The sequence below is a fragment of the Castanea sativa genome, chromosome 10 (assembly GCF_040712315.1).
Source record: "Castanea sativa cultivar Marrone di Chiusa Pesio chromosome 10, ASM4071231v1".
In the NCBI taxonomy this organism is placed as follows: Eukaryota; Viridiplantae; Streptophyta; class Magnoliopsida; order Fagales; family Fagaceae; genus Castanea; species Castanea sativa.
The window spans coordinates 26,698,958-26,725,658 of record NC_134022.1 but is presented as its reverse complement, the minus strand read 5'-3'; the positions used below and the strand labels follow the sequence as shown (position 1 = coordinate 26,725,658).

Here is a 26,701-nt window from a genome sequence, read left to right as displayed (position 1 = left end):
CATAAAAATTGTTCACTGTTTTCTGCAAAAACTAATTCTATGATTTCGCATAAAATTATTTTCTATTCAGCATTATTTAAAAAATTGTTCACTCTCTTTTCTGCGTAAAGTATTTTCTATTCACTGTTTTCTCATAAATCACCTACTGAAATCGTGTTTTCTAAATTTAAATGCCAAATCTGAATGCTTTTTCATGCTTAAATTTCACAATAATCGAATTTGTTTTTTAGCATTGATAAGATCTATTTCTACATTAATAAAATTTTATGCGAAATCATAGAAATAGTTTTTGCAGAAAACAGTGAACAATTTTTATGAGAAAACAATAAACAGTTTTAATTAATGCAGAAATTAATTCATATTTTGAAATTAAAATCTCTATATTTTACAATGCTTCTATTTAAATAAATAAAAACATAAAAAAAAACTAATTATTTTTATGTTTATATTTATGTGTATTTGTCGATTATCGCAAAAAAAAAAGTTATAAGGAACTCGAGTTTACTAAACTTGAGTTCCTTACAAGGTACTTGAGCTTGATGAGCTCGAGTATCATAGAAATAAACATAACATAATTTTATTTATAAAAGGTACTCGAGCTTGGTATACTCGAGTACTGTGTTGCATGGTACTTGAGCTTGGTATACTCGAGTACTGTGTTGCATGGAACTCGAGTTTAACAAGCTCGAGGACCACATTATTTTTTTTTTAATCACACGAATTCCAGCTCAGCAGTGCCACAGTGGCAGAATTGATGAGGAACTCGAGTTTCATAAACTTGAGTATCATTTGGAACTCGAGTTTCTGAAACTCGAGTTATACCAAAGTGGTATTTCCTTATTTAGTTTTAACACAATGTTTTTTTGCTACAAATTTCTGAAAATTGTGGCATTTGGCCACTTTCACCCATTTCATACCCTAAAAGGTTGAACTGTTAAACCTTAACAAAAAACCCTACCTTTCCTCTTCATCTTGACCTAGAAAGCCATACAAACCAAAACTAGAACCAAAGAGAGATTAGAGATGGGAGGGGCACAAAGAAAATACAAGAGGTCAAAGTCAAAGGTCCGAGTGGGTCAATTGAAGAAAAACCCACATGTATTCAAGCCAGCCTTCAACATTCCTCCAAAGATCCACTCCATTGTCGATCAAGACCGTTCGGATTGGGACGACAAGGCCAGCGTCATCCAAAACTACAAGTCCTTCGGCGTTGTTTCTAACCCTAACTTTCTCGGCGTTTGATCTTGCACCTCTCACATCATCAAGAGTGACTCTCTTAATGTTCCGCCGACTCAGCCGTCCGATCAAGCTGAAGCCAATGAGCTCCAGCTCTTCGACTCCGATAGTGATCTCGAAGAAGATGGTCTGTTCTTTAATCTATTTCCCACTTTTCCAATTTTTAGTTATTTAATTTTAAATTGTCACTATTTTATTTTTAAAGTAATGTTTCATATTAGAGGCGCTACAATGCAACTTTACAATTAAAAAAATATCAATTTTAAATTTTAAAAAATTAATATAGGAAATTGAAGTTTTTTTATTATTTTTGTTTTTGATTTTTGAAATGTTTCATTTAGTCTAGGAAAATCCGAAAAGAAAATGTGATCATAATATTGTAAGGCACATTTGTAAATGTTATATGTGTATTGAGCTAGGGAGCACAAACACTTCTTTTTTGGGTAGCCTACTAATGTCTTACTATGTCGTACCTGTGGGCCGTGACGGTGTCCATTTTCAAGCTTCCTAGTTATCGAGTGATGCTACAGCTAATAGACAAAGCGAAAAGTGCATTTATTTATTGTATTGTTAATGTGGCTCCAGTTGTATTTATTATTATACCAATTTGTAAACCTTTATAGTAAAATTGGGGGCTTGTTCATATTCATCTCACAAATCGTTATATGTTTTTAGTATAAACACCTTTATGAGATAATCATTAAAAATTATTTACCCAAAACTTGATGTACCATCATTTTTGCAGTAATTGGGCTAAGATAAGCAGGCAACCGGCTAGAAGCACATATTAGTTCAATGGACGAGGTTGCTTGGAGTGGTATGTATCAAATTTTTTGTTTGTGCATGTTCACTCATCACTGTGGTTAATATTTATATAATTATATGTGATTATATATATATATATATATATATATATATATATATATATATATATATATATATTCATATAGTGCAAAAATATGGTACTCCAGCCAATACCGTTCACAAAGTTAATCTTTTAGGATCCAATTTAGAATTGGAAAAGGGGGCATTTGTTAATTTGAATATGAATATATGATGCTCGTTGAACCTGCCATTTCATACAAACTTCTGCTTTTCGTGTTTGTTTTTAAAATTTAAAAAATAAAACCATGATTTGAATTTGCTTAAGCAGCTTATTGGAGAAAGTATATTGTTTGTTAATTTGTTTCCTTCAATATCACACACATGAACTTTAATTCCACTTTAAATGGCAAAACGAAAATCTTTTTTTTTTTTTTTTTTTTTCCAGCATTTATAGGCCTAGCGCTTTCCTCGAGAGCATAACATGCGATATACATCATGCAAATATTGTTAGGCGTGATAAGCCTGGAATTTTTGGAAGGAAGGATCAAATGTTTGAAGCTAATGCTTTTCATGGCGTGATAAGTTCAGAAATACATAGAAGAAGGGATCAAAAGTTTGAAGCTAATTCTTCTAAAGACGTGATAAGTCCGGAAAGTCCATGGAAGGAGAAATCAAACATTTGAAACTCATGCTTCTAAAGATGTAATTAGCCTGAAAAATCCATTAAAGGACGGATCAGATGCTTGAAGCTAAAGATATATAGTTTCATTGTTTTGCTTCCCTTTGTTGAATGTAATGCTTTGTTACTCTCTTTGAATGATACTGAGGTTTTGAAAATGACTATTGATAGATTTCCATGAACGCTGGATACTGGAATTTATATGCAATAAGAATTTAATCAAAGTCGATTTTTGACCTTTGTTGCTATAAATGAATAAGAGTTTAATGAATGTCGGTTTGTTTTAACTTCGTTGCTGTAAACATTTTATGTTGGAAAACAAAAGGGGGTTGTAATGACCTAAAAAAATTACATCTATGATATACCCCAAAAGAACCTAGGTTAGTCACAATTAAGGTTTATTGTAGTTGTTTATAAAGCCAATATTAACCTTTCATGGCCCACTTGGAGTAGTGTCTTCGAGGCCACACAACATTATTGACCTAGCTTCAATACCATTTGCAATGTTCCAATAAAGTGCTAACCACATCTACATTATGCTCTTAAATGACTAACTTAGTCACAATTAAGGCTAAGTGTAGTTGTTTATAAATACTAAATTAACCCAATATATGTTCAATGTGAAACTCAGCACACACATAAGACTCAGTTAATTCAATATCCATTTGGCTCGTAGGGGCAACTTTTGGAAATTAATCTTGTTGTTCATGTTCTGCAGTATTCAATGATTTATCCATTGACACATTAAACTTCATGGTTTAAGTAATGGAATATCTTGGTCACTCAAAATCCTTTCTTGGTGGGGAAAGTAATGGGATACTACAACCTTAAACCCTGAAGATAAATGCATTGATAGATAAATCATCAATAATATTATTGGACAACATTTTTTTTTTGTTGCCATTATGCTCATGGTGTGACTAATTTGACATTGAAAAGGAAATAAAGAAAAAGAAAAAGAAAAAGAAAAAGAACAACATCATTTCGTTGGCATTTAATGGTCAATTACTTAAATCAGTTGTGAAAATGGATGAAAAAATCATTTTAAAAATAAATTCAAATTACTCTTTTAAGGAAGCGAAGTCAGGTAGCCCAAGCCCACCAAAAATAGTGATATCAGAGTTCCTAAACTTGGCCCAAATCAATAGATATTTGTATAGAGAATGGGATAAACAAGTGTGGGCTTCGCCCAAGAACACAAATAAGGAAAAGAAGACCAAAAGCCTAAAGTTTTAATATATGAATGGATTTTTACAAGCTTGCTCGATGATGATATTCTTGGTTGTTACAAATACTGTTACTCTCTCTCAGTTACTGTTCTCTCAGTTACCTTTTCTTTCTCAATTCTTCCTGCATCCCCCTTATCTTAGAATCTCATTCCTTTATATACTCCATAACATCTTGCATCCTAGCCCTCCACCTATAATTTTCCCAAATCTCCTTCAGGCACTTGTCCCTTCAGACACTTGTCCCTTTAGACTTCTTGTGAAGGTGGTGGAAGGAGCTATTGAGCTATAGATTCATTGTTCAGGTCACTTTCTCATTAATATAGCTGATAAAACTGTTGCCAATCATTTAATGCGAAGGATCAGGTGAGACTTTTACAAGAAGCTTCCTACAAAGATCTCATTCAACCCTTAAGACACCCCTCTGCATCCCTTATATCCCCTAAGGATGCTCTATCATTTCCCATTCCATCCTTGGACCACCTCATTCCTTGGGCTATGGATGCTCCTTCTAGAGGAACAACTGAAAGCTACAACAGTGCTCCCCATCTTCGGTTCTCGGATCCCCACAACTCTAATCAATACATGTAAATAAAAGTTCTCAAATTTAAGGGATCAAAATAAAAATAATTTCAAACTTTATGTTTCATAAGTGTAACTAACTCATTAATTAATAAATTTAATCATTTCTATCCCATAATTTTTCTTAGGAATTTATGTCCCATAAATTAAAAATAAATAAATGTAGGGTTTCCTCCCTATGTGCTAAACCAAAACACACCGTTTCACACTCGTTTCCTACCCTAAAAGGTTGAACTGTTAAACTCAACCTGCCCTCTTCATCTTGCCCTAGCAAGCCATACAAGTCAGAGAGAGAGAGATCAGAGATGGGAGGGTCACAAAGAAAATACAAGAGGTCAAAGTCAAAGGTTTGGGTGGGGCAACTGAAGAAAAACCCACACTCATTCAAGCTAGCCTTCAATGTTCCTCCAAAGCTCCGCTCCTCTGCTGGTCAAGACCCTTCAAATTGGAACAATAAGGCCAGCGTCATCCAAAACTACAAGTCCTTTGGCGTCATTTCTAACCCTAACTTTCTCGGCATTTGATCTCGCACCTCTCACATCATCGAGAGTGACTCTCTTAAATACATGTTTGTTTGGTTATATTATGAATTTGAACAACAAATTTGGATCTAAAAGAACAGTTCTATATGTTTAAGTTATTTGTTTTTATTATGTTTCAATTTAGTAGCGTACTTATATTATCTTAATATAATTTTATAAGATGTTATTAAAAAAACTAATTAAGAATTTAATACATTTAAAATGTATTTTTCTTCAAATTTTAGTTGCATTTATAAAGAAAATTTTTAACAAGTAAATGAAGGATGTTGTGTTAAATATATTCTTTCATGCACTTGGTCAAAAAAGAAGAAGTATTTATTGTCTTACGTATTATACTTTCAAATGATTTTTTTTTTGTTTATTTTAAATCAGTTATATATATATGGTAATAAGATCTAGAAATTTTATAGAAAAAATTAATATATGAAAAAAATTTCAGGATTATAATAAAAGCATGAAAATATTGATGTTTAATTTAAATAATAAAACATAGAACTAAAAATATTAATTTTGATAACTTAATTATTTTATATATATATATATATATATATATATATATATATATATATATATATATATATATATATTGTAAGTGCACAATTGCACCTGGATCCAAAGATTATTATGGGCTCAGGCCCAATGAGTCTTAAACAATGAAATTTGTAGAGTGTGGGCTTGAAATCGAGATTAGAAGTACTGAGAACTTGATAACAGGCTATACGGTGCAAACACTTGTAAATAATGAATGATAATTGCAGATGGACCTCCTCGGACGTGAGCCGAGGACTACTGCTATATTATTTCTCTTTCTTTCTTAAAGATTACAATTCTTAATTTCTTCCTTAGTTACCGACTGATCCCCCTTTTTCTTTGGCCTTCACCTCCCTTAAATACTTCCTTTCCTGATGCTTTATCCACGTGTTGCTCAAACCCCCTCCCCTCTAGATATTTCTTCTCTTAGTCCCTTTGAATAGTGACCAGAAGTTTCAGTTATATTGTTCAGGGGTCACTTCCCCATTAATGCGGTCAGGGAGGTAGGTGCAGAGTCTTTAATGCGAAGGTGGCAGCCTTTGCTCTTGATATTTTTCTAACACCGGTGTATCTAGAAGGTTCAGGGTTTCCCCCTTTTAACCAACAGTCTTTCCAGAATTCTGCCTTGACCTTCGTAGTGAGCCTCCGAGTTCTCTTGTGTTTGTCCGAGGAGAAACTCACCATCGGATGTGTCCTCGGACCCTCGGCGTATGGGCCGATTCGCAGTACTAACAAATTCTTAGCTCAAGAACAGATCGGCCCTCCTTGCCAGAGCCCAAGGGCCCAAATGCCCGCTTGGGTCATTTTACTCTCCACATATATATATACACACACACACACACACACACACACATACATATTGAAATATCTTAACAAAATAAAAAATTATACTATCAAGAAAAGTATTGAAGTTCAGTTTAAAAAAAAAACACATATTTTTTGGAGAATTTTATTTTGTACGATAAATGAGAGTTTTAATTATTTTTTTAAGCACATACATGTGTGTAATGTGAGTTTGACTTACTTCCAGTACTTTTTAAAAATAAATATTCTTTTATTTTAATGAGAGACTGCCACATTACCCACTAATTAAATAAAAAATAGGGATAAAAACTCACTACCATTTGTCATTGTATATTTAAAATAAAACAACATGTCCAGTTTAAAAAGTACTAGAAGCAAACGAAACCCGTGTAATATACAAGATAATTTTTTTTTTTTTTTTTTTTTTTGAGAATCCAATATTGCTTTGTTTACTCAAATGGTTGGTAAATCAGCTAACAACAAATTTGAAATGTCCGGAGGAACAGACTTTATCCAAACTTCATATTGACTACAAAATTTAGCTCTCCTACCTAAGGCATGTGCTACACCATTGCCTTGCCTAAGAATGTGAGAGAACGCCGAGCTCTGAGTGGAGTTTACATAAGACAACGTGTCTTTTATTAAGTGTCCAATAGCAGAGTTCATCCTATCCCCATTCTTTAAAGCCGATATAAAGGACTGGGAGTCTCCCTCCAAGATGGATTCTGTGATGCCAGTTTCCTGCACAAACTAAAATTTTTGCTTTGGTATGGAAGTAAATTGCATTTGGGTGTGCCATTTTTGGTACATATATTTTTGGTGCATGAATTAAATTGCATTGATCATTAAATGGCATGTAAGGGATGTACAGAATGGGAATCACAGAGCACCATTTTTGATATGGTAGCAGCAACGTGCAATAAGCTGCCCTTACTTTTGTTTTTAAATTGCAATCAATGCTCTTGGATGTGTTTCCAAAATTAACATTTGTAGGCATGTCACACTTTTATTTCTGTCCATGGCATTTGAGGCATAAATACCCCCCCCCCCAATGTTTAGGCTTTTCCCATGGCCATCACAGTATCTCATTGTTGATGCCATGTCTATATCCCCAGTTGCTCATATTCCCTCTGTCCAAACTTCCCTTGCCAACTCCGACTGTCCGCTCTCTTTATTTTAACCTTCAAAAACTTAATATGAATATAATCTCAAAAGAGGTTGCTAGATTATCGAATTGGATCAATGATTTACCAGATGAAATTTGCATTCCTTGCAAAAATAAACATACCATTGAATAGTAAGTACTTTTTTGAATAAAAACAAGTTAGTAACTTTTTGAATTTGTCTTCCTCCCTGGTTTCTCTAAATGGCCTTGGATTTTTTTTGCCTGGGAAAGCTATGATTAGCTCAAATCCCGCATGATCATATGGTTTTTGAGTTTAGACTAGAGTTGTTTTTTGTGATTTTTTTTTTAGCAAAATCATGGTGCACCATAGCAATGAAATATTTCGAGAAAGAGTTTTTAATCCAGATTTTTTATTTGACGATAAAAATTTTTACTAATTGAATTAACTGTAACCCACCTTATAGCAATGAAATTTGATGTCATTGTTTTAATTTGTTTTTGCTAACAGCACCTTGATTATGACGTAATCAATTACAAATTATTTAAACCCAAAAATTGGGGTATGATCATTTTGCAGTAATCGAGCGTAGAAAGATAGGCATCCGTCTAGAAGTAGAAAGTTGTTCAATGGACGAGACTGCTTGGAGTGGTATTTCTTGCTCCCTATTCCTTTTATTAGTGGTTGTTTTAATTATTATTTATATATTTCTCTCTTGTTACTCATTGTGGTATATATTTATATTTATAAATTTATATGTGATTATTTATATTCAAATAGTACAAAAATATGGTATTTCTACCGGTTCAGAATCTTCAATGTAAGGGCTTGGTCCAATATGGATCACAAAGTTAATTAATCTTAGGACTCAATTTGGAAGTGATAACGTTTCTTAATTTCAATATAAATATATGGTGCTCTCTGAAGTCTGAACCTATTTTGTCCCCCCCCCCCCCCCCCCCAAAAAAAACTATGATTTGAATTTGGCTTAATCGGCTTGTTTTCCTTAATTTTTTAGGATCTGTTTGAATACCGCTTATTGCTGAAAACTGAAAACATTGTAGCAAAATAATTTTTAAATGTGCGAATAGTACTGCTGTGAGACCCAAATTTGTTTATTTATTTATTTATTTTTCTTTTTTCGTACTTGTGGGTCCCGTGAATAGTGCATGGGAGATGCAGACGTCTGCAACGGGACGCTATCCAAACCAACGCTTAATATGGAATGGAAGAATTTCTTATGATGTAGTTATTGTCTCTCTTAGGGAAAGAGGGCATTTATATCGAAATTTCTATAGGTTGCAATCTTTTTGAATAATATAGGCACTCTAGTTGAGTAATTGTGCAATAGCAAAATTTATATTATATATATATATATTTGGCAAATTTGGTTATTCTATCATGTGTTAGGCATTGCATTTTTTTTTTCTTTTTTGGGTTAAACAGAAAAATTTTGTTGCCACATGGCCCACATCTTGCTGTTAATAAGGCCATTATGTATATGTGTGCCTTTAATTCAATTATTGATTTATTTTTGTTCATTTAAAGAATAGAGAAATTCTCAAACAAAATCAAGATACATATAAGATAATTCATTCTCGGGCAGCATTACTAAACTAGCGTATTATTCTGAGTCTTTTAGCTAAAAATTGCAAAAAACGAAGTTTATTATTGTTATAGGTACTGTTCAAAGTTATTTAGCAAAATAAGGAGAGAGACTGAATTTCGGCAACTGTATTGCCGAAATTGCAAGAAAAAGTAGGATGTGTCAGGGGAGAGAGAAAATTGAATTTCGGTAATGACATTACCGAAATTCTTTTCCTGCCCTGCTGCCCGTGAAGTGCCCAAAATACTGAAATGGAAAACCAATTGTGGCAATGGCATTGCCGAAAATGGGAGGAAAAAAAAAAAAGAATGGTGGCAACCAAGTTGCCGAAAATGGAGGGAAAAAAAAAAAAGAAAAAAGATGCTACGTCCACAATATTTTTCACAATAAATTACAGGTGGTTAATTGTTATTGGTTCAAATTTGAACCTAACACTAAGATAACTTTTTTGCTTTAATAATAACAATAAGTAACAACTTGTTATTTATGATTTGTTGTAAAAATATTGTGAAAATGTTGTGAACGTATCATTTCTAAAAAAAAATCGTGGAGCCGAAATAGAAGGAAAAGAAAGAAAGAAAAAAAAAAAAAAAAAGGGGCAATGTGGCAATGCCATTGCCGAAATAGAGGGAAAAATTTCCCTCTATTTCGGCAGTGGCATTGCCACATTGCCCTTTTTTTTTTTTTTTATTTTATATTTCGGCTCCACAAATTTCCCTCTATTTCGGCAATGGCATTGCCACATTGCCCCTTTTTTTTTTTTTTTTTTTTTTTTTTAGTTGTTTTTCGGCTCCACGATTTTTTTTAGAAATGATACGTTCACAACATTTTCACAATATTTTTACAACAAATCATAAATGACAAGTTGTTACTTATTGTTATTATTGGAGCAAAAAAATTATCTTAGTGTTAGGTTCAAATTTGAACCAATAACAACTAACCACCTGTAATTTATTGTGAAAAATATTGTGGACGTAGCATCTTTTTTCTTTTCTTTTTTCCCTCCATTTTCGGCAACTTGGTTGCCACAAATTTTTTTTTTTTTTTTCCCCTCCCATTTTCGGCAATGCCATTGCCACAATTGGTTTTCCATTTCAGTATTTTGGGCACTTCACGGGCAGCAGGGCAGGACAAGAATTTCGGTAATGTCATTACCGAAATTCAATTTTCTCTCTCCCCTGACACATCCTACTTTTTTCTTGCAATTTCGGCAATACAGTTGCCGAAATTCAGTCTCTTTTCTCATTTTGCCAAATAACTTTGAACAGTACCTATAACAATAATAAACTTCGTTTTTTGCAATTTTTAGCCAAAAGACTCGAGGATTGTTAGTGTATGTGAAACTTTTTACACAAAAATATAAATTACATCTTTTAAGTTTGAGTTAATTGTTATTTTTGTCTAAAAAGTTTTATTTTTTGGTTATTTTTATCCTTATAATTGACATTTATTGTCAGTTTACTCCTTTTGTCCATCCAGTTAAATAATTCTCTTCAATAATTCTCCAAAAAAGAGAGAGAGAGAGAGAGAAAGCATTTCTCTTTCAAAATTTAAATGATGGTTTGGATTGGGATTATTGGAATTGTCTTGTACAAAACTATAAATTTTTGTGAGACTTAGGTCTAGGTGTGATTTGGTATTTTTTTTAGATTTTGTTGTGGATGTAGGATGGGTTGTGGAAACTATTTCACTTCTTTCATTATTTGATAGAAGATGGAATTAAGTTAGAATTTTAATCACGTTGGGTGCCATTGAAATTTTCTCATGGGGAGAAACTGTAGTTGAGGGCGTTTCAATCTTGTGGATGTCATGATTTTCGGGTTTTAATTCTCCTGTAATCAGCTTTTGAGGCATTGCTGGAAAATAAATTGGTGTTTAACTTGTTATATGATGTTTCATCCTCAAGGAGCATCAAGCATATTTATAATCTTCTCAGTTCTCACTGTTACTAGTGGGAAATTTTTTGGAGATGAACTTAAGAAGGATGTTACAGGTTCGAAATTTATCTATTTTTTAACTTCATCCATTATTTATTTATCATTCGATAGCTACAATTAAAGATGTAATTTGTATTTTTACCTAAATCTTTTGTCTATATTTTCAAGAGGACCAATAATTTGTAAGCAATGTATTGGAGAAAGTATGTTGTTCATTTCCATCAATGCTACACATGAATCTTAATTCTACTTTACATGGCAAAAAGAAAATCTTATTTTCTTTTCTTTTGCTTTCAGCATTTGTTGAAAGTTGACCTAGTACTTTCTTCAAGAGCAACTGCGTGATGCACATCATTTAATAGTTTCTAAGCGTGATAAGCCCAGAAATCCATAGGAGGAGGGTTCCTCAAGAGCAACTGCGTGATGCACATCATTTAGAAGTTTCTAGGTGTGATAAGCCCGGAAATCCATGGAAGGAGGGATCAAACGTTTAAAGCTAATGCTTCTAACAATGTGATAAGCCCGAAAATTGCATGGAGGAGGGATCAAAAGTTTGAAGCTAAAGCTTCAAAAGGCATGATAATCCCAAAAGTTCATTAAAGGAGATATCAAACACTTGAAACTCACGCTTCTAAAGACGTGAAAAGCTCGGAAAGTTCATGGATGGAGATATCAAACACTTGAAACTCATGTTTGTAAAGACGTAATAAGCCTGAAAGATCTATAAAGGAGGGATCAATCAAATGATTGAAGCTAAAGTCGTATAAATTCATTATTTTGCTTCCCTTTAGTTTGTTGAACGTAATGCTTTGTTACTTTCTTTGAATGGTATTAAAGCTCTGGGAATGACTATTTATAGATTTTAGCGAATGATGGATATCAAAATGTACATGACTAAGAGTTTAATAAGTGTTGATTTTTGTAATGACCTGGAAAGAGCATTAGTCACACTTATGTTATACCCTATAAGAATAAGGTTAGTCACAATTAATGTTCCTTTTAGTTGTTTATAAAACCTAGATTAATCTCATCATGGTCCACAACGAGCAATGTCACTAAGACAACACAAGATTACTAGCTTGACTTTGATACTATTTGCAATGTCCCCAAGAAAAGTTCTAACTATATTTACGTTATACCCCTAAAAGTCTAATCTAGTCACAATCAAGACTACATGTAATTGTTTATAAAGACTAGATCAACCCTGTATATGTCCTATATGGAACTGAACACACACCTACACTCAATTAATTTGATATTTATCATAGGGGCAACTTTTGAAACTTTATCAAAAGAATGGGAAAAATGAGTAATGGGATATCTTGGTCACTCAAAATCCTTCCTTGGTGGATTTATCATTTGTGTAGTTTCTTTAGGGCCTATTTGGATTAAGGGTGGAGGGAGGAGGAGTAGAGTATAATTGGCTGAAAATAAGCTAATTTTGGTCAAACTCTACTCTCCCCTCACCCCTCCTCAATCCAAATAGACCAAATAAAGTAATGAGATAATATAGCCTTAAATCATGAAGACGAATGCATTTATAAATAAATTATCCAGGTGTAAATGCATTTTGGTCCCTACATTTCTATTTTACCATTTTTAGTCTCTAAAATGAAAAATGTATTCCATTTTGGTCCTTACCGTCACTCACTCAATGGAAATTGCGCTAGCACATTAAATGCTGACGTGACCATTAAAAAATTTTAATTGGCTTTTAAAAATATGCCATGTCAGATTCTACATAAATAAAAAAAATTACTAATAAAAATGAGTTTGAGAATGTTTTCTAGTGTTTGGTATGTACAAATTTTTTTTGGAAAGCTATCTCATTTTTTTTAGAAAATTATCTCATTGCAGCTATACCACTGCAATTTTTGTGGCTCTGGAACTCTAAGCATCAATTTTTCTCAATCTAATTGTCCAAATAGTCTGATAAATACCAAAATGCCAAATTGTCCAAATAGAAAAGCCTAAATTCTAACAAAAATGCACCTACATAATCAAAATTGGCTTAAATAGTTGTTAAAGAAGTTCTGCAGCCATTGTCTATGGAGCTTGTCATTTTTCAACATGAATGACCTTGCTTGTTTTTCATCCCCATTTAAATAGTCAAATGCAGAGGCAATCATATTTTCTTTAAACTCATCCATCTTCATAACTTCTTCATAAAGACTACCAAAATTTAGTTGATTTTCAGAAATCTTTTATATTGCGGAAGCAACCTTACCAAGTTGTATAGACAAATCTTGGTAAACAACATCTTCAATCATAGTAGCATGACTTAGTTTCCTATGAGACCTTGTTTCATTTGAGGCCACATGTGAGGGATCAACTTGCTTCTTTTTGGATACGCCATCAACATTAGCATCAACAAGCAGAGGTGAGTCATCCAATGCTTCTACACCTATATCACCAACTCCCTTGGAAAAACCTCCCTAAGCCCAAATATCCTTACATAGATTAATTAGTAAAGCCTCCTACCAGTTAGAAAAATTCAAACTGTGCCTAATAAGTATTAGATATGATTTGAATTCATTATATAGAATTTGGCACCTTGCTTCACTTGGGTGAGCAACTTTTTGATACCTCATGCCTCTTGTGATACAAAGACTTGGCACCTTAACTTTGCCATTTGCCTTTGACTATGCTGTTTCAGATATAGCTTTATCTAGCAAACTAACTCTGCTAGTGATGTTCTACCTGAGATACTAAACAAGTATTACCTTACTTTGACATGCCCGAGTCAGTTCACTCCTCAATTTCCAATTCCCAAATGAGGAACGTTCTCAATACAAGAAGGACAAAAAAAAACTCTTTAATAATTTTAATTCCCTAAACATTGAGAGAGGATTCAGATATTACTAATAGAGCACTACACAATCTGCATAATTTATAGTGATAAAAAAATAAAAGCAAGCTCAAAATTCTGCAGTAGTCCAAATAGGAATCCATCAAATTGAGAAGAAATAAAATCAAGTATACTGAAACACACACGAACAAGAACCAGCCATGCAAATCTTAAGAGACTAAATTGTGAATAGAGTAGGCTGAACAACAAATTGTATCATGGAAATAGAATGCACTATAGAAATTCTCTATAAATTTTTATTACAAATAATAAGCCGTAAACCAATTACGAATTTGGTGTGCAGAAAAAACGTATCTACTTTGAACTATACCAAGTAAATAACAATAATCACTATATCAAAGCAAAAGTTTGCCCATAAGTGTGTAAGATTGTACATAAATTTAAACTCAAAATCCAGCACAATCTTCAATAGCAAACTTTCTTCGTAATGTTAAAAAAATATCTATTGAGTTTATTAATTAGAATTATGGATGTCTGAGCATGCCCACATGCTTGACTGTCGTAATCATCAGACACAAACATCAAAAACCATATAATACACGTAAACTGTAGTTTATTTGTTCTCATACAAATTTTCAACTCAAACTACCCCCTGCCCCACAACAAATGCCAAAGGTTATAAAATTTAATATTAATTAATGTCAAACTTGGGAATACTGTAATTGAAATCAAGAAACTTATCTTATAAAAACATGAAATTACTATATATATCGAGAGCAATGCAAAAGGCAAACTATAGTATTGGGGTTTTTGTAGAGAAGAATGAAATATTACCAGTGCAAGGAAGAATTGTTGACCAAGAGAGATAGATAGAGAGAGATTTGAGAAAACAGGAGAGACCAGAGGGGGAGAGACAGTGAAAATATGAGAGGAGAGAAAAAGCAAAAAGAAGGGAGAAAATTGAGAGAGCTTCCCGTGAGACTATGAGAGAGAGAGTAGGTGCCAAAATAAGTTGTTTCCCGCGGCTATAGAGGGTAAAGAAAAGATAATATTGATAGGAGATGTGATGCGTGAGAGAGAGAGATTGTTTTCCAAAAAAAAAAAATTGGAAAACATCCCATAGAAAATAAGCCTTATTTTTATTAGGGTTTTCATTGACTAAAGATAGTTTTTCGTTAACTTTTTTTTTTTTTGGTGCTACCAAATACTGGAAAATGTGGAAAACTATCTATATAGATAGTTTTCTAGTGAAACAAACAGAGCGTAATTCATTTTAAATAAGAACACAATCATAGATTTAAACATCAACACAAGAACATAAAAGCGCAAACCCAAAACTAAACACAAAAAACACAAACTCAAATTTAAACATTAACACAGGATCACAAACACAAAGAACCCAATAACAAACACAAACCTAGAAAATCATACAAACCCTTGATTCCCTTTGTCACACCATGACAGAATCAATAACTATGTTGTAGGAATGGTGATATACATAATATCTAGCCCTGGCTTCTCTCTTGCAGTATCATCACTTTGATGGTGCCAGGATTCGGTGTGAGGAGATTTTGCTTGATGCTATGCTTGCTAATAAACTCAAAGGCTGTTCAGAATTTAGTGCACATAAAACTAAAATTAGCAATTTGTAAAAAGAAAAAAGTAGAAGCGAAATTTGTATATTCCACAACGTGTGTATAAGGAAAAAGTTAAAAAAATAAAATAAATGTGCCAACAGATCATGTCACTTGAAGCCCATGGTCTTGAATCTCCAACAATGGAGAGTGCTTTTTCTTCTTCATCAGCCAGTGATCGGAGATTGAAAGCTCTTGCAAGATAGGATGGGTGGGTGGGGGTCGGAATTGGGTTTGTGTTTGGTTGCTTTGTTTGGATTTGAGTTGCTGAAAATGGATTGCTGGGTTTGTGTTTGTATTCTTGCTGATGTTTGGGTTTGTGTTTGTTGTTTTTGTGCTTAGTTGACAAGAAATGGCAAGAAAATGCTAGAAAATTTGGGCTCTGTTCACAATCACCAACCACCCACAATTAAACCAATCTCTAGCAAACCCAAAAGATCTAGAATACCCACAAGAAAAACAAACCAAGAAACCCATCAATCATCAGATCTCAATGGCCAAAAATTCCAAAACCAAATCTGAAAATTCAACCCAGCAAAAATTGTGTTCTTCATTTTTCTTTAGAATAAAAAGGTTTGAAATTTTTATTATTATTTTTATTTGATGTGGTTTTAAAAAAAAAAATTAAAATGCTTAAGTGGCATATTTTAAATGTCAATAAAAATATTTTAATATTTTTTTAATGACCACGCCAGTGTTTCATCTGCCAACAGTGCACTCCATTTGCCACATTAGCAATTTTCGTTAAGTTAGCGACAGTAAGGACTAAAATGGAAAGCATTTTTTATTTTAGAGACTAAAAATGGTAAAATAAAAATTTAGGGACCAAAATAAAAATGACTTCAAAATGAAGGGACCAAAAGTGCATTTACGCCAATTATCAATATTACGGAACATATTTTTTCTTGCAATTATGCTCATGTTTGTGACTAATTTGACCTTAAGAGGGAGAGAGAAATATGAATAATTATAAACTATGTACTAGCCTCATCACATGCGCTTCGTGCATGCGATGAGTTTTTATTTTTTAGTGGTCCTATTTTGTAGCAAAAAAAAAACATGTGTTTTTATTATATATATATAATTTTTATTTGAAAATTTAATTTATAAGTGGAAAAAAAAATTTAAAAATCAACAGGAGAGTGACCCTATTTTTTAAGCAATGTTTTAGTAGGAGTTAGAATTGTATTTTTACCAGATTGTCTTTTAGTTTTGTCTCTACTTAAATATAGGGATATAAGAGCATTTTAGAATTACAAAAATGAGGAATTCAAATAGGAGAAGCCCCTTAAATAGTAGTGTATATATATATATAATATATATATATATATATATATATAGAGAGAGAGAGAGAGAGAGAGAGAGAGAGATGGATTCAAGTTACACATGGTGTAACTCTAAAGAGTTACCCCTTTTTAAAACCATTGGATTTAAATAGATCCAATGGTCAAAAAAGACCCTCATTTTGATTAGGATCTCCTTAATTATCTCTTATTTATTATATTTTATACCTATCTTTAAACCCAAAAAAAGTGTTACATCTGACTCTCTCTCTCTCTCTCTCTATGTTTCTCTCATTGTCTTTTACTCCTCCACCGTTGTTCCACCTCTATGGATAGGTTGCCGGCAGGAAAAAAAAAAAACAACGGAACACTGAAATTGAAAGGACTCCCAATGAGCAACGTGATTGAAAGGGCTTCCCCTGTTTGAATTCCTCATTTTTTTAAATAAAAAAAATGCCCCTACAGCTTTATGTTTAAGTAGAGACAAAACTAAAGGACAATCCGATAAAAATGTAACTCTAACTCCCACCAAAATATTGCCTAAAAAATAGGACCACTCTCTTATCAATTTTCAAATTGATTTATTCACTTATAAATTAGATTTTTAAAATAAAAATTATATATATATAAATAAAAAAATAATTTTTTTCTACAAAATAAGACCACTAAAAAAAAAAAAAGCCTTATAATTTATTCTTCTGTAGCAACCTTGCCTTACTTCATATTTAATCACATACTCAGTTGGGTTTTTCTTAAAACACATAAAGATCACTTTAATCTGCATCTGTATTTACTAGCTTGAGTAGCTTCTAAAGCTTTAAATGCCATTTCATATATTGCAAACAAATTTGTTTCAGCAATGACGTTTTCTAGAAAACGAGTCATTTTCTAAGAAATATTTTCTATAAAACTATCTCATTTTCTAATATTTGGTAACAAATTTAAATGATTGGAAAAACAACCTCCTAACTTCCTCTATTTAATTTGCTGTGAGATATAGTTATTTTCCAAAAAAATTTAATGGAAAACAATCTCTAAAAATAAGTCATATTTTTTATAGTTTTCTTTTGACTCGTCTTTTTTTTATGCTACCAAACATTAGAAAACATGGAAAACTATCTTTACACAAAACTTTCCATCAAAATAAACGGAGCATTAAGTTATCTAGGTTTTGTATAAAATAACTCAATTTTCCTTCTTTTGGTTGTATTTCAAGCTTTAAATGTTTTCATATCCAAATTTTATGCTATTGGCTTTTAGTCTCCAGGTTGCATATGAAACCCATTGATCTGCACCCAAAATCTTTCAAAGAAATTCACATTCACACACCCTTTATTATCAAGAAGACGGTGGAGGAAAAAGAGAGAGAGAGAAACATAAAGAGAGTCAAATATCACACTTTTTTTTAGGTTTAGAAATAGTCAAATACCTATAAAATATAATAAATGAAAGATAATTAATGAAATCCTAATCAAAATATTAATATTAATATTAATGGGGTCTTTTTTTTTTTACCGTTAGATCTTTCTAAATCTAATGATTTAAAAAATGTGTAACTTGAACCCATCTCATATATATATATATATATATATATATATATATATATATATATATATATATAAGAATTTGTTTTGTTGGCATTTAATGGTCAAATTAATTATGGAAATGTACGGAAAACCATTTTAAAATTCGAATCAAATTCATAAATGAAAATGAAAAATATAAAATTTAACTTATTTAATGGACCAAAATAAAAATAATTCCAAATTTTAAGTTTCATAATTCCAATTTATTCATTTAATTTCGTCCATACGTGCTAAACCAAAACGCACCGTTTCGCACTCGTTTCCCACCCTAAAAGGTTGAACTGATAAACCCCAACAAAAAACCATACCTTTCCTCTTCATCTTGCCCTAGCAAGCCATACAAACCAGAGAGAGAGAGAGAGAGAGATGGGCGGGTCACGAAGAAAATACAAGAGGTCGAAGTCAAAGGTCCGAGTGGGTCAACTGAAGAAAAACCCACACGTATTCAAGCCAGCCTTCAACGTTCCTCCAAAGCTCCGCTCCATTGTCGATCAAGACCCTTCGAATTGGGACGACAAGGCCAGCGTCATCCAAAACTACAAGTCCTTCGGCGTCGTTTCTAACCCTAACTTTCTCGGCGTTCGATCTCGCACCTCTCACATCATCGAGAGCGACTCTCTTAATGTTCCGCCGACTCAGCCGTCCGATCAAGTCAAAGCCGACGAGCTCGAGCTCTTCGATTCCGGCAGCGATCTCGAAGAAGACGGTCTGTTCTTTAATCTTGCTCCCTCTTTTCCAATTTTCAGTTATTTAATTTTAAATTGTAGTAATTTACAATACAGTACAACTTTTGGTGATAACTTTGCAATTAAAAAATTAATATAGGAAATTGAAGATTTTTTTTTTTTTTTAATTTTAATTTTTGAATTTTGAGATGTTTCATATAGTCTAGGGAAATCCGAAAAGAAAAGAAAATGTGATCATAATATTGTAAGACACAATTTGAAATGTTTCATATAGGTTAGGGAAGCATGGACACTTCATTTGTTGTTTCAATTTGAAATGCCTTACTAGTGTTGTTTGTACTAGTGATTCCTAGGTATTGAGTGATGCTACAGCTAATGGACAAAGCGAAAAAAGTGTATTTATTTATTTATTGTGTTGTTGACGTGGCACCGATGGTATTTATTTATATACGAAGTGAAATTGGGGGGCTTTGTTCATATTCGAGGTGAAATCGGTTAATTTTGTAATTTATGCACAATTGGGTGTTGGTTACTTGAGCTTTTAAGTTTGTTTTAGTTTTCTAATTGTGCTGGGAATGCCCTGTTTTAAACATATTGTGTTTCTTTTCTATTTGCTGGGAAATCTGACTAAATATCCAGCACTAACTTTGTGACGATAATAATTATCAGTTGGACTGGATGAAGTGACTTTTTGCTTTTGCCCACTGATTTAGAGCTCTTATTATTATTATTATTTTTTTCACGCTAGAATAAAGAATTTTTCTCAACCTGGTAAGTTTAGCTTTTATTGAAGCCAATGAGCTCAATTCAATGATAAGAACAGGAAGGAGGGTGCTGTCGTGGGTGCAAAACACTTTTGTGTGCATGTTTTACTGACCAATCAAAAGGAAATAATAATAATATTGAAGTATACCTTCTCTATTGAAATTGTTTGAATTCAGCCACCTTATAGTGTCCCTAGTAAAATTTCTGACTGCTACTCCATCTAGTTGGTGTGCAAGAATCTGTAGAATAACACTTCTTAGAAGCCTAAATGGTTTAGGAGAAGCAAATATTCCCTCCCATCTTCTGTCCAAGGTGAATGAAATCCTCACCAGTCCTCTGCTAACATATAAGATGTTCTACACCTCAAATTGGACTCTCTGAATGTGGATGAGTTGCTTTTAGAGGCCTGCTGGTTGATGGTATCAAATAATTTGAGCTTGTTGTGGGAAGTGATTAATGTAGGTGGTTGGCTATTTTTCACATTGTAGATGTAAAATGTATAAATCTCTGTTGGTTGATGGTATCAACTAATTTGAGCTTGTTGTGGGAAGTGATTAATGAAGGTGGTTTGCTATTTTGCACATTGTAGATGTAAAATGTACAAATCTCTCTTTATAAAACTTTCATTTTTTTTTTTTTTTTTTAATTTTTAATTTTTTATTTTTATATGTTCTGTCCTTTAGCATTCCTTGATAATGTTTTTTTTTGGATAAGTGCATTCCTTGATAATGGTTGATTCAATAACTTCTTTTTCGGCTGTATAGATTTGAAATCGGCACTGGGAAAGAAGCGAAAAGATGGGAAATCTGCACCTCCTCTGCCTTTGACCACAATCCAGCGTGTTCATATCAGTAGGCTGGTTGAGAAATATGGAGACGATTATGAGGTAGGACACAATTTTAGATCTTAAAATTTTGTGAAATCAGCACTTTCCCTTGCTCAAGCTTTTTTTTTTTTTGGCAGAGGATGTTCATGGATTCAAAGCTAAATGCCATGCAGCATTCAGTTGCAACTCTGGAGAAACTTTGCAAAAGGTATAATATGTACGGAAATACGAGGAATCCCTTAATACTGGCAAAAAACTGAAAGGAATCCCTTAATACTTTCTAGTTGAGAGTAGTTCCTTTTTGAGCAGCAATGTCTTTGGGATGCCTTGGAACTGCGCTATTTTGTTTTGCTGTCTCAATTTGCTGTATGATGTTAACTTTATTCAAAAGAAAAGAGAAAAGAAAAGAAAAATTATTCTACTGTAATATGGAACTTGGTTAATCAGTGATGTTTTTTCACTAGTTCATCCGGACTTGGATATGGTTTGGTTGTTCAGTTCCCATTCCTTGGGGGCTAATAAAGCCCTCTAAGATTATGTATTTGTCTTTGAATATCCATGGTTTTTGGTGTTGATCCTGCACATATGGATATATATATGAATGGTGGCATCGACCTTGGCCTGGTGTTGGAAGAGGAGGCAGATTAGGGGTAAAAAAGAGGGGGGGGGGGGGGGTGTTTTTTTTTAACTTTTTTGGCTAATAGAAAACAATTACAACCTGTAACCCTTACTGCTCACATGAGAAACGCAATCAGGAAGATTCTAACTTCCAAGGCCCTAGAGGATCCATAAAGACACAGAGCTCCCTGCAGCTCTGTTATTTTGCCTCTTTGATCCCAAACAAAATTAAAATTGACATTGAGCTAACTGAAGATGATAACCTTCCACCGGTTGCATGCACTTGTAGTTCACTAGCTTTGATTGATCTGCAATAGCTTTTAGAACATTCTTTGTACCTTTGTGGTGGTATTATGTGTATTTGTTGAGGTCCATTTCCATGTGAGAGTGATAAGTAACACAAAATACTAAATCCTTACATACAGGGTGGGTATTGGGCGGCCAAAAATTCTCATCCATTATGGGCATGTGTGTGGATGATAGGCCTTTCCAATCCATCTCAAGTTTGTCCGTCTTTCAACTGCATGGAAGACCAGCTCGATATATGGTAACTTCGCTAACAGTGCTTAACTGGTCTCAAAGTTTATGAGACAATGGTATATGGTAACTTCACTAACCATACTTAACTGATCTTAAAGGTTATGAGACAATGGTATAGACGCTTGGTAGAGTATGAATTGTGAAGTGAAACATTAAGAGTGGGGCAAATAATTTTTGTCAGTGCAACCAGGTATTTGAATTTGATTGGGGAATCAAATTTACAGGACTCAAAAGTATTGTACTTAAGTGTTACCCAATGATTTTTGTTCAGTGATTAGTCTCCTTATCTTTGTGCTCTTATATATATGCAGCAAGAGCAACTAATCCATTCAGGTCATGGTGCAAATGTCAATTTGACTTAACATGGCAGATTGAGTCTTCCATGTATAAAGTGTTTTAGTGAACAAGAGTCTTAAATCTCTAACAGTAATGGCATTGTGTGTAAATTTGTAGCTTATTAACATGGCCTTAATTGGCTCGTGCTGGACTAGCCTAATACTGGGGCTTGTCCTGAATTTGTGCTCACTGCTGCCGTGTTGGCTGCTGAATTATGCTGAGAAGCTATGTCAAAAACTGTTTTCTTCTTCCATTTATGACTGTAAACCAACATAGATTTCAGACTGTATTCCATTTGGTTAAGCTGGACCATCACAAACGATTCCAATAAATAAAAACACATTGTAACAAGTATACATGAAAGCTGTACATCTAATTTATTCCAAAACAAGCAATATACAAGTATCATACCCAGCTACAAGGCTGGCTACAATTTCCTTTATTTACGGATACGTCTATGATATCATATTTATGATATCCTAGTTTTTACATAGCAAACACTGCCAATGAACAGGATTGCCCAATTAGATACCCATAAAAATGCCAAATTTTCCCATTTTTTACGTAGAAAACACTGCCAAGTAACAGGATTGCCCAATTAGATGCCCATTATTGCCTTTGTTTGGTTATCCCAGTGCTGTTTTATCAGCCGCATCCTCTCTACTCTTTCTGCCTGACGCCGCTCCTCCCAGTACTCACTGCACCTGTTCAAATATGCATGTTAGAGTAAGGAACTTACAAGAGGTAACAACATTGGCAACATGTGTCCATTCAATCTTTTTTATTTTGCTTTTCTATGTTTTCAATTTACACCCTCATCAGTCATCACCATTCACCACCATATCCCACCAGTTTAGAAAAAGGAAAGCTAGGAAAGTAACTTATTCGAGAATGGAATCGAATTAACTTTTTCTGCTTACAAGTTGCAACAAGTGACGTTGGGGGTATTTGAACGCAGGTTCTCCCCATGAGAGAACTAGGCACTACCATTGAGCTACAAGGCTCTTGGTATGGAATCCTGCTAACTTTTACTAAAACAAGAGGTATAATAACTTAAAGGAAGGAACCAAAAAATGCATACCTCCGCCTTAATAGAATTCTAAGCTCCTCCAAGGGTACAGCCCCTTCATAAACTCCAGCCTGAAATCAACAGAAGGAATTAAATAGTGAAGATTTAATATTTTATTGCAAAGGTGCATTGCAACTCAGCACTGCAACATCACCAGAGAATCTGCTAAAGGAAAGAAAATATTTCATTTGCTATTGTAAGTTACATATGATAACAACAGGAAGACCTATCTGAGTCCAACAATAGAAAGATACATTGGTTTGCAAAGCTTGAATTTAGGACCTACCCCAATCCAACCCCACTGTTTTGTCACTGGAATGAACCAAGATGCAAAGGCTTGTAAAGATATTAACTTACCTCTCGGCACAGAGGGCATTTTCCTTTAGGCTCCGCTGCCTTTAGCTTATCAACAATTGACACTGATGCAGATGAGCAAGCACACATGTAGCAGAATATATGGCCACAAGTGAGGGAATATGGATCAAAGACTGTGTCCTGTTAGGGGAAAAATCATATTAAACCAATTAATGAAGGGCCTCACTGAATAATGACAGAGCATTGTCCCTCCATAAAACTAATAATCATGGATGTTTTACACTGACCAAATATGATTCTTTAAAACTATAGGATAGGAGAGAACTGAATCCAGACACAGTGTGTGGGAGCCTGAATATCTAAAACCCAGCCATATTATTGCATTGAGGCCAGAAGGGAAATTTATAATAAAGCACAAGAGTTAATATTAGGAAGCAGATAGGGCCTAAGCTATTTCATGATCAAATTTGTATTTTAAAAAGGTATCTTAATAGAGATTTCAGTATTGGTAGTGAATGTTTTGTATTAGAATATATCCTAGTTGAAAAAAAATATTATTTTTTATTGGTAAGCTACACACGCAGCCATTGGGTCTTGAACCCAGAACCCCACCCTCTATCCCATTATTGTGGGAGAAGAAAGTGTCAGTTGAGCTATAGCTCATTGGTGTAGCAAAAAAGATCACGGCACATCCACAAACCCAGAAATTCTGTTGATGTGTTTAATTTAAGTCTGGATCACAATTTCACATGATTGATGCAAGTCCTGTGTACACAACATGCTGGTAATTTTCCTCCTTAAAGATGAAAAATGGAAACTTACCAGGCATATAGAACAAGTCAAATCGATGTCAACTTTGACTGAATCAAATAGCTCACAAGTAAGTGATGGTTTGCCATCATCATTAAATGTGAGGTTGCATGCCTCAAAAAATCCAGGTGCGTTTCTAGATTTGATCTTGCTTTCTCTTAAGTTGATGTGGAAAGCCATGAGCTCAGAGAGCCAGGGACTCTGAAGAATTTCAATGCGCATGCTTTGGGCTTGTGTCTTGAAGGCCTGACCTTGCTTAGAGTAATGAACCTATGCTCAAAAATGATATTGAGGTAAATTTATACACAACAACAAAAGCCAGAGTATATAACCAAATCCTGAAATTAATATGCAATACACAGAGTAGGATATGTATATACCTTATCATATTTCTTTAATATTTTCCGAATTGCAATGGCATTTATCAGTGCATAAGTAACCAGTTCCTTTCCTTCTTGGATTAAGGTAACATATTGGTTCTTTCGTTGCTTGCCTCTGAACCACATAAAGCACTTATTAAAGCCAGAAGCAAGATGTTGCTCAAGCAATCTCTGTGCATGCTTGTTAAAGGAACCTACTACTTCAGACATTTCCTTGAGAAGAGAAGGAAAGAAGGTTCCATCGCACACTGCAAATATCCATAGAAAAATAGGAATTAGGAATCCTTAAGTTGTTTAGTCTCATTTGTTGTACTTAAGATGTTGCAATCTAGACAAAGTACCATGGCTTCCCAAAACATAATTCTCCCCCTCCCCCACGGCGTATAATAGAACTTTTCTAATTCAGAATGGCATCTAACCTTTATGGAAGTTCTTTAAAGGTTCCAGAATGAAAACACAGCAGTCATATTTGGACCACAACACACAAAAACAAACAAAAGGTCATATGATCAAGCTAAGAACAAAGTTTTCACCACAAATATGTTTTAGAGCCTGCAGTTTCATTGTCTCTTCTAGCGCAATTGATTCTAGTTCTGATAAGTTCTTCTGCACTCATCAATTGCCTTAAAAAAATTAGTTAAAAAAACAAACACACACACACAAAGCTGGCTGTCATTATAAAATTTTTTTTTATACGATTTTAGTAAAGAAGAAAAAGAACATTAAGCCTGAGAAAAGAGAGTCAAAGAAGATCTTGAAGGCACATCAAAATGAAACAAGGAATCATACATCATTTGCCTTTTATCTAAAAAGCCCATTTGTGAGAGTTCTCTATTGCATGTATGATTATTCCTTAAAAATAACAACTGCAATTTATGGACTATATTTCAGATTAAAATTGTGCAACGAATAACACATGCAAAAATTCACCACCTTTGTAAAATCCAACAGATTAGCCAAAAGACCGATCTAGATTGGGGAAAAGAACAAGAACCCAGAAAATTAACCCAAGTATATAAACTGTAGTATAAAAAATTAACAAAAATGTGTAAAAAAGCTTCTTTTTTTTTTTTTTTTTTTTCTTCTTTCAAATGACCTGTGCAATGATCAGGACATGTTTGGTTGCCAAGGACCCGATCAATGCCATTGTGACACTGCAAATCACTCCGGCACTTCTTTAAGATCTTCTTGAGGTTCTTGATGCCAAGCCCAGGTAGCTTTTTCTCTTGGCCTTGCATGTACTCCTGATATTTCTTACAAAACTTCATCTTTTTCACTTATAGAAATAAATCTCCTTCCCTTCTTCCTTCAAGAATGTTTCATGTAATTCCACTGTGAAAAAAATGGTCATGAATCAAGATTGATTCATGAAGAGACAAATATATATATATATATATATATATATATATATATATAGGTATATAGCCGACAAAAGTAATGAATGTGAATCCTTAGCTTTTGTCTGACGCTATATAAGCTTTTTTTGAGTGGCTTTCTCAATTCTCACTCAAGACTCTTCTATTTGATATGTGAAACGTTTAAACTGGTTGGAGAGTACGTATTTAAAGGGATAAGAGAGGGTGACATGACGGTCACCATGAGAAAAAGTCAATTTTCTCGTAAATTTCTCCGCAAGTTTAAAAGTCTTGAATACTTGAAACAACTTTTCACCAAGTAGTTCCTCAAAAAGAAAAAGTAAAAGTGTAAAACTACTCTAAGAAGCTCTTTATTAAAAAAAAAAAAAAGTTGTGTGTCCATTTCTCAACAAAAAAAAAAAAAAAAAAAAAAATCTAATTACTGTCACTAAAAAAAAAAAGACTTAAAAGATACAAATATTTTAGTAAAAAGTTAGACCCAATCAATACCACTTTTTTGCTTTCCTTTTTTTCAATTGCATAATTTTTTTACTTTGAGGTTAATAATTTATTTTTTATTCAACTTATCAAAAGATA

The 26,701-nt window shown here is 33.5% G+C and overlaps 2 protein-coding genes and 1 long non-coding RNA gene across 5 annotated transcripts; 2 read left to right on the top strand and 1 right to left on the bottom strand.

The window, feature by feature from the left end:
- The first annotated feature begins 924 nt into the window (after positions 1-924).
- On the top strand, positions 925-2,973 carry LOC142614197 (uncharacterized). Its single transcript, XR_012840374.1, has 3 exons — positions 925-1,363; positions 1,982-2,053; positions 2,507-2,973. It is a non-coding gene; the product is annotated as an uncharacterized LOC142614197 (long non-coding RNA).
- A 15,701-nt stretch (positions 2,974-18,674) lies between these two features.
- LOC142613153 (nucleolar protein 16) lies at positions 18,675-21,149 on the top strand. Its single transcript, XM_075785369.1, has 3 exons — positions 18,675-19,110; positions 20,620-20,741; positions 20,819-21,149. The coding sequence occupies exons 1-3, from the start codon at positions 18,771-18,773 to the stop codon at positions 20,939-20,941; spliced, it is 585 nt and encodes a 194-aa protein (XP_075641484.1). The 5' UTR covers positions 18,675-18,770; the 3' UTR covers positions 20,942-21,149.
- Positions 21,150-22,529: 1,380 nt separating this feature from the next.
- Positions 22,530-26,271, bottom strand: LOC142613151 (E3 ubiquitin-protein ligase NLA-like). 3 transcript variants are annotated; one of them, XM_075785366.1, is made up of 6 exons: positions 25,846-26,271; positions 24,750-24,997; positions 24,382-24,639; positions 23,602-23,739; positions 23,257-23,315; positions 22,530-22,879 (listed from the first exon to the last, which is right to left on the bottom strand). In XM_075785366.1, exons 1-6 carry the CDS (start codon positions 26,015-26,017, stop codon positions 22,774-22,776), a joined length of 981 nt encoding a protein of 326 aa, XP_075641481.1. In that variant the 5' UTR covers positions 26,018-26,271; the 3' UTR covers positions 22,530-22,773. The 3 variants fall into 3 exon arrangements, with proteins under 3 accessions (XP_075641481.1, XP_075641482.1, XP_075641483.1); XM_075785367.1 differs by lacking the exon at positions 25,846-26,271 and adding an exon at positions 25,283-25,829; XM_075785368.1 differs by lacking the exon at positions 22,530-22,879 and adding an exon at positions 22,894-23,193.
- Positions 26,272-26,701: the final 430 nt, after the last annotated feature.